General features: G+C 45.5%; 2 protein-coding genes across 7 annotated transcripts in view; both read left to right on the plus strand.

Annotated features, from left to right (window-relative positions):
- Positions 1-243: 243 nt before the first annotated feature.
- On the plus strand, positions 244-7060 carry tsnax (translin associated factor X). The gene is made up of 6 exons (XM_004077485.4): positions 244-556; positions 1687-1773; positions 1847-1961; positions 2190-2320; positions 5348-5469; positions 5570-7060. Exons 1-6 carry the CDS (start codon positions 541-543, stop codon positions 5945-5947), a joined length of 849 nt encoding a protein of 282 aa, XP_004077533.1. The 5' UTR covers positions 244-540; the 3' UTR covers positions 5948-7060.
- A 652-nt stretch (positions 7061-7712) lies between these two features.
- disc1 (disrupted in schizophrenia 1) overlaps positions 7713-15263 on the plus strand; it is a 59764-nt gene continuing 52213 nt past the window's right edge. For 3 of the 6 annotated variants that reach the window (XR_002291885.2, XR_002291886.2, XR_002291887.2), the window contains exon 1: positions 7713-8654. Coding sequence is in view for 2 of the 6 variants with exons in the window: in XM_020709770.2 (XP_020565429.1) it covers positions 8585-8654 (70 nt within the window). In the remaining 4 variants the exon portion in view is untranslated. Of the gene's footprint in view, positions 8655-11019; positions 11728-15263 lie in introns of those variants that run through there. The other 3 variants (XM_020709770.2, XM_011484713.3, XM_020709772.2) reach the window with 3 other exon arrangements.

The raw sequence follows: 15263 nt of genomic DNA on the forward strand, positions 1-15263 counted from the left end.
ACATGCCACCACATAATATCTGTGGCTCATAAAAGATAAAAAAAAAACATTTTTTCTTTGTTTTTATATGTAAAAATTCAATTTATGGTTGTTTTATATAATTATATAAAAAATATTGGTGGTTATATTTTGTATTAATTGATTTTAAGTCCTAAAGGACAACTTCATGAATATTGTCCTGAGGTATACTACATCTCCCACAATGCACTTGTCGGAACTTGCTGCTACTACGTCAGCGGTAAAGGTCCCTGAACAAGCGGTCCGCACGAATGCCTACCACTAAAATTATGGTGATTTCTTTCATTTACAAACTAAATCGCGCCTTTCAAAATTTTCGGCAGGACATAAAGAAATGATTAGTATCTAACTGATCCGAAGAACGCCCCCCCCCCCCCCCCCCCAAAACCAGCATTTATCTTAAATTTTATTAAAAGCAGGCGATTTCAGTTTGGGGAGAAGACCTCGTCTCGGGTGGTTAGCGATTCGATACACATTTGTGCTAAAAACTAAGTCAAAAATATTAACAGTATCGCTGAAGTCATGAAGAAGCGAGAAGGTGAGTCTAGATTTTTAACATTAAAATAAATATTATGCCCTTTGGTGAAGAGGATGAAATCCTGGGCTAGTTTTGGAATTTAGCTTGGCTAACACAATAATCCCGCCCTCGTTTGAATTAGTTACTGCTCAGATGAGATTCTCTGCTATATTTTTCTGGAAAAATGTCCCTTAAACTATCTTCTCCATCAGTTATCGCTCATATCCACGAGTACGGTTTTTAATCGCGTCTGTTAGTGTTTAGAGGAGATACTGTGTGTTGGTACATTCCAAAGCTAATCCTAAAACTGTAAACATGAATGAGAATGACTGGATTACAGCTAACAATCCCGTCTACAGAGAATAAAATGTAAACACCAACAGCAATAATATAAAACAGTGGAAACTGCCCCAGTCTCGGTGCCCAGGAGTTAACAATGTTCTAAAAAAATAAAAACAACCACAACCTTCGCTTCAGTGCAGCTTTACAATGCATGCATTTTCATCTGTCCTCGGTGAAGGGAAAGGTCAGAAGCTCCCATGTAGTAGTACACAAGTTCCTGCGTAGTACACATCTCCCACATGGTACACAAGCTTCCATGTTGTACACAAGCTCCTGCGTAGTACACACATCTTCCGCATGGTACACAAGCTCCCATGTTGTACACTAGCTCCTGCGTAGTACACAAGCTCCTGCGTAGTACACTAGCTCCTGCGTAGTACACATCTCCTGCATGGTACACATCTCCTGCGTAGTACACTAGCTCCTGCGTAGTACACTAGCTCCTGCACTAGCTCCTGCGTAGTACACTAGCTCCTGCGTAGTACACTAGCTCCTGCGTAGTACACTAGCTCCTGCATGGTACACAAGCTCCCATGTAGTACACTAGCTCCTGCACTAGCTCTTGCGTAGTACATGCATAATGTGCAAGCTTACCTTTGTCTTCTTTAAAATTTAAGCTGCTTAAAAAGCATAAATGTGACCTGACAGTGTGTTTGCTTCAGTTTTTTTTTTAAACACAGAATTCTGCATCACATGAAGATAAAATGGCCACGTAGAAGAAACCTAAAGAAACACACAGCAGCATGATGTCACAGATATTATTGTTGGAGACGTTCTGCATTACTATGTGACCTCTTCTGCTCCATAAGGGGAGGGATCTTCACGGAAAAACGGCGATGCGGCTCGGGAGCAGGACACGGGAAGCTGTTCCTCACCGGTCGTTGCTGCTTTCAAAGGTGCCTGCAACCTCGAGGTTTTTCTGCATCCGTGTCGCAGCTCTTTCAAACATAACACACTTTTGGGCTGTAGTTTTCCAGCAGGAACTCGACACCAAACACGACAAATACGAGCGACTGGTGAAGATCAGTCGAGACATCACGATCGAAAGCAAGAGGACTATTTTTCTCCTCCACAGAGTGGCCAAGTAGGTTCTGCTTCAGAGGGAACGGGTCAGTGTTGGGAAAAGTCTTCTCGTTTGAAAGTTTTTGTTTGGGCAGAAAGCCTTGGCATTAAAAAAAACAACACAAAAACTGAGTTTTGAATGTGTGGAAAGGAACATTTGTTGAGAACAACTAAATGTTTGAAATTCATGTTTGATCAAGTGCTGACTTTGGTTTCCCGTCAGCTAAAATCTATGTTGTATTTCATGAAGCGTTCCCAACACGGAGGAGGTTTTGAAGGAGGCGGAGCTAAAGCTGGAGGGCGTGAGGCAGAAGATCGGTCAGGTCGCTGAGGAGCTGAGAGGAGAGGACATCCATCAGTTTCACCGAGCTTTTACTCCGGGTGAGTTTGTCATTCACCTGCACCGAAAAAGGAAACTTCTCCGAAACCTGAACTAAAGGAAAATTGCGTTTGCAACTCTGCTGCTCCCAAATGCAGCTAATAAAGATGGCTGACTTTGTTCGGCCCTGCGCCTTAAATGATGAAATTCCTGTTTTGGCTGTTTTTAACATCTTCTTGTGGCACTTTTTTAATGATGGAGGATAAAGACAACTAAGGTCAAATTTGCATTTATGCACTTTTTTCTTTATTCAAATCCTTGTGAATCAGGAGCAGATGAAAAAAACGCCGTTTGGATGAGATCCTATTTGTGACGTAGAAAATCAGCTCCCAGCTCTGCTCCTTTCTGATCATCCACCTGCAGACAAGCAGATCCATGGACGTCTCTGTTTTCCTGGTCTGAGCTGGAATCTGGATCAGAACTGGACGAATGGATAGGAAACCACACCGCCAATGTTAGGTTAGGGTTGTGAGGGGGTGTAAGGTAGACGGAGAATGTGTTCTAAGAAACTCCTGCCGCTCTGCAGAAACTATGCCCAAGAAAACGTCATTAGCCTTTTGATTTTGGCTAAAAAACGGCGTCATCTGAATTCTAAAGCTATGAAAATAGAACAAAGGATGATGGGAGTGGGACTTCACGTTCTGCGTGCTCGGTACATACCTTCCTCCTAGCTTACTTGCTTCAGGTTACGTTTCTGGGGGGGTGGGGGCTGAGCCCCTATGCTCACATTTGCAGTGATGACACAACAGTCTCCCCTGCAGTGCTGGCAGGCTCAAAGGTCACAAACATCCAGACGTTTCCTCCAGCTTTGACCTGCAAACGGTAAAACCACAAAGTGTTTCTCGTCCTAGTTTACAATTCTGCCATTAAAACGTAAAAAAATTCTCACGAAAGTCTATTTCCAAGACTTCCCAGTGGTCTTTTGATTATGAGGATGCAGTTTTTAGGCAAACCTGTGTCGTTTTCTAGGAATATTTTCTACAGAGCGGCAGAAGTTCTTAGAAATTTACCCCTGAGTTTTTCCAACTGCATCTTTTCCTCTGCTCCCGATTCACAACGATTGCAAATTTAAGCAGAATTTTCCGCTCAGAAAAACGCCACAAGAACACGTTAAAAACAGCAAAAAACACAGTTTTCATCAGAGTGGGTCTTTGGTGAAAAAGGACTTTTTTTTTTTTAAATAAAAACATTTACTGAGCTGCTTTTAAAGCGGCTGATGGTGCGAGAGCGTGACCTTGATGGAGGCCTGGATAAGATTGCCGCGCCCTCTGATAAAGTCATTTTCGGACTTTCTCTCGGCGTAGCCGCGATGTCTGCAGAGTCTGGAGGAAAACATTAGGCAGAATGAGAGTCTGCGTTTATCTAGCTGCTGGGGGGGGGGGGGGGGTCATTTGTGGACTGCGGTCACTCAGGAATCGCTGCTGCATCCTCCACGACGTGACCGGTGGCAGTTTCCACCAATTAGCGCTTTCATTTCTCCCCCCGTTTTCCCGGCGCTTTAGTAGTTTGTGATAATGTCGGTCAGAAGGAAAGTCTCCAGGCGTGTTTATGCGGCCTTTGGAATAGGAACCATCAAAGATATTGTGGCTAAATTTGAACACGATTGTTAAGTGATAAGCGTGTTCTGATAAGCTCGACTGCAGCAACGTGACACTGAAACCAGGGAGGTTTTTTCTTTTTTTCCCATGATTCCCTCGTCGCTCTGCTGACGGCTCAAACATTAACCGGCATCGAACCCTCGGAGAGTCAACTGTGCTCCACACGGCTGAAACGCTGAACCCTGAACTTTTCCAAACACTTTAGAAGGAGAAGCCCCCCCCCCTGCAGTTTTTTCTGATCAGTCAGCGTTGGGACGGGTTGTCCTGTAATCCTAGCAAAGAGCAAAGGTCATACCGGCCTCTGGCAGAGAGCTCTCGGCCTGTGTGACCTTTTCCCGTCCATCCCAGCCTCTGAGGGTCACATGTGAGCAGACGGCTTCCTTTTGGGGGGGTTTCTGGGTAGGGGTATCGATAAGGTTTTATCGGTACTACTACTCTTATTGATACTGCTTATCGATCCGGTATTTTAACGATAATTTATGAGGAAGAAAAATAAATAAATAAATAAATTAAGAACATAAAGTGTTTTATTTCCTCATTATGCAACACTGTTCTTTTTAACAAAACATTTTACTTTATACATTTTTCCAACTTTAAAAGTAAAATACACGAAAAAGAAGTTATTTAAAGAAAAATAAACAGCAATGAATTGCTGTCATGATGTAAATATAAAACAAATTAAATAAATGTTTGAGTTCATAAAATCATCCCAGAGAAAGTCTCGGCTTCAACTCACGGCTTTAACTATAATTGAGACAATTCATTTTACTTGCGTTTTGAACTGAAATTTTATTTTTTGTTGGAAAAAGAAATGCAAAAATGTATATGATATAGAACATAAACTATATTACATACATGAGTGTAAATGTATAGAAAGTCTGACTGTAGACGACAACCATGCTGGAGTTTTTTTTCTCACAAAGAAACTCATTTGTTTGCAAAACTTTCATTAAAAACAAACGGACTGAAAAATCCAAAAAGCTGGATAGTTTATTATGTTTAAAATTGAACATTTGCACTTTTATTATGAAACGGTAAAATATTCAAATGGAAGAGGAGGAATCTTTCCATTAATAAGCTGCACTACTCCATGCGCCTGACTCAGCATTTAGACGTGGTGTTGAAGGTTGAAGTCTCTGAATGTGGGGGCCGGTTTTTCCGCTTTAAAGCCCGGCCGCGGCGCTGAAGGTAAACTCCAGACACAAAAGTCTTCCATCCTGTGATTATTGGATTGTTGTTTGCTCAGGAGCTGGAAACAAACGAGGGGTCATCTCAGTCTCCACACAGAGACCCTTAGAGACAGGAAGGCCCTTTGATTTGAAACCCTATCTTCACCTGGGATCTGCGGCGAACAAACAACAGGCCGGGCTCGAACGCCAAACGCGCTGAAGCTCCTGGTTTGGTGGTTTAACCGCTTTCTGTCTTCACCAGGCATTCAGGAGTACGTGGAGGCCGTCTCCTTCTTGCACTACATCCGACATCGCAGCCTCATCAGCCTGGAGGAGATCAATGCCAGACTGGTGTACATGAGAGCCGAGGGGGGCGACCCTAAGGTGACCTTTTGGAACAGCCGTCTTCCTTTCGGTTCCATAGATTTAGCAGCAGAAGGTTCCAGGAGGGTCTTCTAAGAACGCCACGTGTGCTTCCCTGCAGGCCTCCGCTGAAGGCCCGGCGCCGGGAGCCCAGGTTCTGACCTTCCACGTGACGCCTTCAGACTACCTCCTGGGCGTGGCCGATCTGACGGGGGAGCTGATGCGGATGTGCATCAGCAGCGTGGGGAACGGGGACATCGACACGCCCTTCCAGCTCAGCCAGTTCCTGCGGCAGATCCACGACGGCTTCTCCTACATCGGCAACACGGGTCCGTACGAGGTGTCCAAGAAGCTGCACACGCTGCGCCAGAGCCTGGGCAAGGTGGAGGACGCCTGCTACGCGCTGCACGTCCGCGGCTCCGAGATCCCCAAGCACATGCTGGCGGACGTCTTCTGCAGCAGGACCGCCCTCCTGGACTCAGACGAAGGAGTGGCGTGATGGAGCTGCGCCGCGTCGTGGTCGCCGGTGCCGTCACTCTCCTGGTTTGTGTTTTGAAACGTCTTTAGAGCAGCAGCTCCGTTCAGACGGACAAAGGGTTTCTACGGCGATAAAGATCTGGTGACTTCAGTTGTTGTGCATGAATAAAAGGTGGTGTGCCAAAAATGCCCCCCCTCCCCTCCCTCTCTGCTTTAATGTTTATCTTATTTCCTTATTTCCGTACATTTACATGAAACCTCCAGGCTCAAAATCATTTTAGGATCATTAATAAACTCTTTTATTTATCATAAATCAGGGGGGGGGCATAAGCCCTCTGTTTTGGTGCACTGCAGAGACCTTTGTAGGTGCAGAAGGTTATTCAGATCTGTTGTTTTTATGACGTTCATGTGTGTTTTCAGAGTCTGACAGGCCTTTTTCCCATCATTCCATCACCACATGAACGCAGCATTTCTCTCATTTTGCCTTTTTCCCATTGGAGCAACTGGCACTAAAAATAAAAACAAAAGTCACAGTTTTGTCATTTAAAAACTCTGAAATGTTCTCTTTTTTTTTAAAGCATAAAGCCATTTTTTTCCATCAAAATTGCCTGTTAGATCTTTCTCTTTTGTGCTGGATTGATCCACGCTCGTCCTCATGTCACATTTTAAAACCCTGTGTGGCCCACAAGTGAAATCTGTCATCTATCAGAGCAGGACCATTCTGCCACCTAGTGGCCATTTGTAGAACTATAAATATTTAAGAAAAAGTGTTCATTGGAAACATGGAATTTCAAAAAATGAAATTAAAAAAATAAGAGAAATTAAAAATAAACTTCCTGCCCTGGAGAACTTTGTCATTGGGGTAAAATAAAATAAAATAAAAAAATACAAAATGAGAAAAGTATAAACTGCTGAAGCTTGAATCTGAGGTTAAGCCTGACATCTGCTGGTCAAACTAGGATAAGTTCAAGTTTACTGGAATTCTTCATGAATACATATGTTTGTTTAAGCGCGTAGGAAAATGTCAGGCGTCATTTTTTTTGTCTTGAGAAGTTTCTTCATGAAGCTGTTGTGCTATTTAAAAAAAAAATGAATGGGATTAATAAAGAAGTAAAAGAAATGTTTTATTTTAAGAGTTGTACAAACTTCATAATCAGCCCATACAAAAAATCTGACATAAAATAAAAGGCTTTTTTTTGCTATAAACAAAAACAATTGAGACATTTTATCCTTATTTTACAAAAAATTAAAGTACAGTTTGTCAAACGATTTACAATACATTTTCATTTTTTGTCTTAGCTGCAAAAAACGTTTGTTTGTTAGTGTTCAGATAAAGTTTGTTTTTGTCTTTTTTTATTGCCAGAGTTGAATAAAAAATAAAAACAGTCTCTGCAGGACTAAATGGGAGAAAAAAACATGACTTCAGTAAAAAAAAAAGACTTTCTGCTAAAGACAAATGGGAAACTGGTCTAAAATGAGATAAAACAGGTGTTGAAGTGAGTGTTTTTTTCAAAGAAGAGGCTTCACCACAGCAAGTTTTAAAGCAGACCCAACAACTCCAGAGCTTAAAGAAGTGTTCATATAAAGGACCGTATCTACTTTAACTGAGAGAACTTTTAGAAGGAGAGAGAAGAAAAACAACCCCTTTCTGCTCTGGTGGTGAATCAACTCAATAACGAAATGATTAAATGGAACAGAAAATATTTCCATCAAGTTTTCAATCCATCTTTTCTGCACGGAGGCAGTTTTTGACACCTTCAGGACAACTGCTCAGATTATACTGAAGGAAAGTCTGATCCTTCCTCTTTTCCTGGCCGCCAGGCTGGTTTCTGAGCCAAAACCAGATCCAGATCCCAGCCTGGAGGAGCCAGAACCCCTCCTCCCTGGACCAAAGGACTCCAGTTTATCAGCGAGCAGAGCTGAATGAAAGGAGCTTTGGAGAAGTGTGAGGAGGAGGAGGAGGAAGATGAAGACTCCCCCAGTCAGTGCAGAAACAATGGGGTTGTTTTAGCATGAGCAAGGCGCGCTGAACTCTCATAAGTGCGTTCAAAGAGCATTTTGGCCCCTAAATGTTTGAAAACAGCGGGCGGAACATCTCCACATGTCCGTCAGCTGATCGGGTCCCCAAACAAAGACAAACGGCGGCGGTTAATCCGGTTATGGGCTGTCCACCGCCTTCATGAGGCGGTCTGAAGGAGTCAAATTCCTGAACACGTAGGAGCTCCTCAGGACGCATGACGCACGGCTAACGGGTTCCTTTCCTGATCGATGGACTTTCCGCATTTGTTTCTCCACTCTGAACAGAAAACGCCTTAATTTGAAGTTTTCAGTTGTTTTATTTCCGCGGTTTGAAGAACATCAGAAGAGGATTATCCTAGTTCTTTTTTTTTAATCCAACCATCTGTTGACGCGCCGCTCCAAACGGGCTTCTCTCCAGAGAATAAAGTTCAGAATCAGACCGGATGTTCAACCGCTGGACAGTCGGTGTCATTTTAGGACTGAAGCCGCGTTCATGTGATCCACCGGAATCAAGGAAAACCAACACAAGTTCACGGTCCGTAACGGAAATGAGATCAGGCCTTTTCTCCCCGCTGCGCTTTTTCTGAAACATGGTCGCTGCGCGCGCGCAGGGATCCGACACCGAAACGCGACCGACGGCATGTTTGCGGGACTGATGGGACTGCAAAACCGCAGCAGATCGGCGCTCCACCGATTCGAAGCCACAGGAGGTAAATATGGAGAAGGGGGGTCCGCTAAAACCTGCCCGGTTCTGACAAGGCTAGCCGGATCTCTCTGGAACAGCTGCGTCCGAATGAAGAACCTGACAGATGTTTCAAAACTAGGAGTAGAAACAAGGATTTCTTCCCACGTGAAGCATTTCTTCTGTCATCAGAGTTTCTAGCAGAGTTTGAGAAGCGCAGAGAGGTTCCGGCTCCATGACAGCCAAACTATTGGACCGCTGACAGGCCAAGAAAGAAAGGCGCGAGGAGCAGGGAACAATTCACAGTTTAGGAAATGTACTATGAAAGTTTAAGTACAAAGTATTCATTCATTAAAAGTAAAATAAATACAAAAATTTAGAAAAAGAACAAACGAGTGACAGTTTTCAGTATAAAACTTATTTAACTCAGTACTGTTCATTCAGTTTTGCATAAATAATCTAAATAAGAATTCTGGATTGTAGTTATTAAAATCCAATGCAATAAAGAAATCTGTAAATCATGAAAAGGACAAATATTAAATTAAATAAAAAACACTTCAAAGAAATGTTTGTTTTAAAAAAGAGAGAAACGTTTCATTTTATAGAATTCCAGTTTTTCATTAAGCGTCGATAGAAGTGAATGTAACAGGTTTAGTGCAATAAAACTGCTCTTTAAATTTTCAATTACTTCAAAAAAGTAACTGAAGTGAATGTAATAGAGTAAATGTGACCTAGTTCAGGCTATGACGCCCATCAGTGACTAATTCACATGAAAGATGTTTCTATGATGAATCTGCTCCATGTACACAGACGATAATATGTTCTTGTTTCAACCAAACCCACCTGATATGTGAAAGCTGCCGAGTCTGCTGCAGACGCAGACGCTGCTGCTGCAGGCACTGCTGCAGACGCAGGCGCTGCTGAAGACGCTGCTGCTGCTGTAGACGTTGATGCTGCAGACACAGGTGCTGCTGCAGGCACTGCTGCAGACGCAGGCGCTGCTGCAGACGTAGGCGCTGCTGCAGACACAGGTGCTGCTGCAGACGCTGCTGCTGCAGACACAGGTGCTGCTGCAGACGCTGCTGCTGCAGACACAGGTGCTGCTGCAGACGCAGGCGCTGCTGCAGACACAGGTGCTGCTGCAGACACAGGTGCTGCTGCAGACACAGGTGCTGCTGCAGACACAAGTGCTGCAGACGCAGGCGCTGCTGCAGATGCAGGTGCTGCTGCAGACACAGGTGCTGCAGACACAGGTGCTGCAGACACAGGTGCTGCTGCAGACGCAGGCGCTGCTGAAGACGCTGCTGCTGCTGTAGACGTTGATGCTGCAGACACAGGTGCTGCTGCAGGCACAGGTGCTGCTGCAGACACAGGTGCTGCTGCAGACACAAGTGCTGCAGACGCAGGCGCTGCTGCAGACGTAGGCGCTGTTGCAGACACAGGTGCTGCTGCAGACGCTGCTGCTGCAGACACAGGCGCTGCTGCAGACGCAGGCGCTGCTGCAGACGCAGGCGCTGCTGCAGACGCAGGCGCTGCTGCAGACACAGGTGCTGCTGCAGACACAGGTGCTGCTGCAGACACAGGTGCTGCTGCAGACACAAGTGCTGCAGACGCAGGCGCTGCTGCAGATGCAGGTGCTGCTGCAGACACAGGTGCTGCAGACACAGGTGCTGCTGCAGACGCAGGCGCTGCTGCAGACACAGGTGCTGCTGCACACAGGTGCGTCTGCAGACGCTGCTGCTGCAGACGCTGCTGCTGCAGACACAGGCGCTGCTGCAGACGCAGGCGCTGCTGCAGACACAGGTGCTGCTGCAGACACAGGTGCTGCTGCAGATACAGGTGCTGCTGCAGACACAGGTGCTGCTGCAGACACAAGTGCTGCAGACGCAGGCGCTGCTGCAGGCACAGGTGCTGCTGCAGGCACAGGTGCTGCTGCACACAGGTGCTGCTGCAGACGCTGCTGCTGCAGACGCTGCTGCTGCAGACATTGCTGCTGCAGACACAGGTGCTGCTGCAGACGCTGCTGCTGCAGGCGCTGCTGCTGCAGACGCTGCTGCGGCAGACGCAGGCGCTGCTGCAGACGCAGGCGCTGCTGCAGACACAGGTGCTGCTGCAGACACAGGTGCTGCTGCAGACACAGGTGCTGCTGCAGACGCTGCTGCTGCAGACACAGGTGCTGCTGCAGACACAGGTGCTGCTGCAGACGCTGCTGCTGCAGACACAGGTGCTGCTGCAGACACAAGTGCTGCAGACGCAGGCGCTGCTGCAGACGCAGGCGCTGCTGCAGACGCAGGCGCTGCTGCAAACACAGGTGCTGCTGCAGACGCAGGCGCTGCTGCAGACACAGGTGCTGCTGCAGACGCTGCAAACATATTGACTTCTTTTATTTTGGTCAGCAGCACACATTCTTTCAAAATAAAAGCCCTCAATGTCAAATGGGATCCTTTTGCTGCAGCAGATTTTACTCAAAACTAAAAATCCAACAGACATTTACTATAATTATGATTTAGGTGTAGGTTCCAATAACAAAAACTGACAGTAGATTAAATCTCTTACCGCCATTTTGTTCAGTTATTCAAGATCTAGACATAAATAATCAAACATGATTTACCAAACCAAATCCCCCTAAACCTGTTTTGTAGTTTGTATTTTTCTCATTAAAAAGGAGCCACGTCCTAAATGGTACAAACATCTTCAACCACTTAATTCTCTTGTTCATATCTGCACAACGTGCTGCTGTGTGTGGAGCTGCAATTCAAGGACGGTAATCTCAGATAAATTCTGAGAGCATTGGAGGGGGTTAGGAAGTTTCCTTCAGATGGAAGGAAACTTGTTTTCACCAACACGACGCTGACTTTCACTTCCTCATTTTTTGCTGCTGTGGTTGGTCACAAGTGGTGAGAAGTTGCATGTTCCGAGCTTTTGCTGCTCCTCAGGAGGCTGCAGATCTGCTCATGTGGGTCGGCGGCTGCTGATCTTGTTCCTCAGTCGTTTGTGTTTGCGTGGGATCCCCCGCATTCCTTGGTTGAAGTACTTTCAGCGGCCAATGAGAAGCAGAGTTTGAGCCAAAGGCTGAGAAAGGGCCTCTTTATTCTCCAAAGGTAAATACCCGTCAGGCTGCTGCGCTGCGTTTTCTCAGACGCATCCGTCAGTTTTATTGTGTCCTAAACAGTTTTTGATTCTTGAAGCTTTTGTGCTTGAAGTCCAGGAAAACCATGTTAGCTAAAAGCTCCACAGGAAGCAGAGGAGCCCGGAGGCATTTCCTTCCCCCCTTTGCTGGGAAGAGCCCCTCTTTATGCGTGGAGGATACAGTAACGCCATCATGGAGTCCCATCAGGCCCTCTGCCTGCAGATGGGCGACGGCGTGCCGTTGTCTCTGCGCGGCTTGGGTTTCTCACGCCGCTGTGGGACAATGGCCACATCCCTGCTGGACGGAGCTGCTTGTAACCCGAGCTTCAGTGTCGTGGTCCCGGTGGACGGAAAGCTCTTAATGAAGAGAGTCCTCTTCTGAGCACTTAGTGACACAATGGAGCGTCTCTCATGCTGAAGCCGGGTATCCATGTCCTCTGCTCCGAGGAGGAAAGTTGAATCAATAGATGTTTCACTGCATTTGATGCTCCTAACGTTCAGATTAGTGAGGCGTGGAGGCTGCTCTGCGTTTTCTTCAACAGCACAAATCTGACAGGATTCAGTGTTTGGAGCACCAACGTCTCTGTGTTCGGTTCCTCGGGTGGAGGAGAACCAGGGGCAGCACAGCTGGACACAAAGGAGCTGTTGATTCACAGCATCTCTGCTCCTCTGAGCCTGAACATGACAGGCATTAATCCTGCAGCAGGTGCACGGCTCCCAGCACCATCACGTGCACGCTCCACCTTCTGTTGCTGCGCACACGTTGGTTTTAAAGTACTGCAACTGCAAACGGACTGATTAAAGACTCTTATCTAAGCTGATGGAAGAAATAAGTATTTGATCCCTTGTTGATTTTGTGTCTTTTCCCACATATTTGAATTTCATTTAGGAAAATAAGTATTTGAACCGTCTTGCTGGAAAGACTCAGTGGTAAACCCTCAGTAGCAGCACAGAGGTCAGATGTTTCCTGTAGTTGGTGAGCAGCTTTCTGCACATATCAGGAGGATTTCTGCTCCACTCTTCTTCACAAATGACTTCTAAATCATTCAGATTTGGTGGCTGTCGCTTAGAAACTCTGAGCTTCAGCTCTCTACAGGTTTTCTGTAGGACTGAGGTCCAGAGACTGGATGGACCGCTCCAAGACCTTGATCTGCTTCTTCTCCAGTCGTTCCTTGGTTGTTTTGGGTCATTCTCCTGTTGGAAGGCCCATCCAGCCTCCATTTAAAGCCTCCTGGTGGAGGAAAGGAGGTTCTCAGTCAGGATTTGACCATCCTCCCATCCACAGAAAAACACCCCCAAACCATAATGCTTGCACCTCCATGCTTGACAGTGGGTATGGTGTTCTTGGGGTCATAGGCAGCATTTCTCTTCCTCCAAACATGACGGGCTGAGTTGATGCCAAAGAGCTCCATGTTGGTCTGATCCGACCACAGCTCCTTCTCCCAATCTCTAAATCATGAAGGAGTTGGTATCAAACTTCAGGTGGGTCTGCTGCACATGTGCCTTCTTAAGCTGGAGGATTTTGCAAGCTCTCCAAGATGTGAAACCGTTGCTGTGTAAAGTATTCCCATTGGTTTTCTTGGTGACTGTGGTTCCAGCTGCTGTGAGATCAACAACCAACTCCTGCCATGTTGTTTTGGGCTGATTTCTCTCGGTTCTTTTGATCATGGAAACCTCACCAGGTCAGATTTGGGTTGGAGCCCCAGACCTACAGGTGGATTGAGGGTCATGTTGTTGTATTTTGCTCCAATTGCACCAACAGTTACCCTAAACCCCCAGCTTCTTGCTGATGGTTCTGTAGTCCAGTCCGGTCTGGTTCAGGTCTACAATCTTCTCCCTTGAATCCACTGAAAGCTCTTTAGTCTTTTCCATGTTGGAGAGTTTGGAGTCGTGACTGATTCTGTGGACAGGTGGCTTTTCTACAGGTGATCAGTTCAAACAGGTGATTAGGAGAGTCTAACTGGTCTGTGTGAACCAGAACTCTGAATGGTTACTAGGGGGGCAAATACTTATTTCCTCCACTGTAGTTCCTGAAGATCAATCCATATTATTCACCTGTTTTTGTAATGTGTTTGCACATTTTTAAAAAGGTCTTCTACTTTAAGCTTTGCTCAAAGATTTTCAGTGTTTTTCTTTTACTTTCAGATAAAACCATTGATAAAAAAAATCTGTCATGTGGAACAGGCCTGTTTTATTCCGTTTTAGTCATGTGATCATTTGTTTTCAGTGGAGCGTACCATCTGTTATGCATGAAACACATTTCACACAAAGTTAGGGTAAAGATGAACAACGTCTTCCTTGTCAGGCGGCATGTCTGTTGACATTTTGGGTCCATGGCCTGGAATCTCCCCAGATCGTAATCCCGTTGAGAACTTGTGGTCAATCCTCAAGAGGCGGGTGGACGAACAGAAAGCCACTAATTCTGACCGACTCCAAGAAGTGATTCTGAAAGAACGGGCTGCTATCAGTCAGGATTTGGGCCAGAAGTTGATTGACAGCATGCCCAGTGGGAGTACAGAGGTCCTGAAAAGAAGGGCCAAGACTGCAAATACTGACTCTTTGCATAAATGTCATGGAATTGTCCATAAAAGCCTTTGAAATGTATGAAGTGCTTGGAATTCTATTAACTCTGAGAAAACTAAAATTTGTGTCCATGACTGTAGACTAAATAGAACAATGCCGACTGACATTCTGAAAAAAATATGTAAGGAGATTTGTGGGGTAAAATTAGAATTTATCAATAGGTCAAAATGTTTCCACCGGAAGAAAAAGAAGGTGTAAACAAAATATTAAAGGTGGGAGTGATGTTGTTTGCCTGTTACCTGCCCCCGCCGCCCCCTATTACCCCCTTTGACCCACCCTCACTGGCTGAACGGTTGCTGTACGCCCCTCAATCTCCCCCTTTTGCCTCCACCACCCTGGTCAGAGCTGCATGGGACAAATTCGCGTTTTCTTTCAAAATGGCGGCTTATCTGTTAGTTTTATCTCCGTAGCAACCATTTACGTTTTTGGTCGCCTAGGGTTGACAAACAGGTCTGTGTAATATTTTTTGAAGTATCAGCAAAAGTACTTTTTCGGATTTCCTTGGCAACTGAAGTTTTTGGTTAACCACGCCCACATTCCTCATATATTCGTAAGGTATTAAATATTGTTTCGTTCAGCTTTAGCCAATGACCATTTGTCTAAAATCTTTAGAATATTTCGGTAAAAAATATGCGATCAACAGGGGAACGCCAAATTTGTGACCTCGCCACGCTAACACAAACTTTAAAACCAACATTTTTTCCCCCGTGAAGCTTCCCGATGACGCTCAAGGAGTTGGGAGGTGATGGCTGCTTGTTTGTTCCAGCTTCTTGAAGAAATTTGCTATTACTTGACTGAAATGCTTTTTTCTTACTGTCTTTTATTAAACTCTCCTTTCATTGCAGATCCAGCGTTTCCCGCCCGTGAGCTCACTCTTCATCTTCCTCCTGTCGCGGAGCTTAACGCCTAATCTCTGTATCAACAG

The sequence above is a fragment of the Oryzias latipes genome, chromosome 15 (genome assembly GCF_002234675.1).
Source record: "Oryzias latipes chromosome 15, ASM223467v1".
Classification (NCBI taxonomy): domain Eukaryota; kingdom Metazoa; phylum Chordata; class Actinopteri; order Beloniformes; family Adrianichthyidae; genus Oryzias; species Oryzias latipes.

Bases quoted from the DNA above. Each gene is read 5' to 3' on its own strand.
- tsnax (XM_004077485.4), top strand. The intron at 1,962-2,189 runs GTAGGTTCTGCT...TATTTCATGAAG, and splicing joins CTCCTCCACAGAGTGGCCAA to CGTTCCCAACACGGAGGAGG. The intron at 5,470-5,569 runs GTGACCTTTTGG...GCTTCCCTGCAG, and splicing joins CCGAGGGGGGCGACCCTAAG to GCCTCCGCTGAAGGCCCGGC.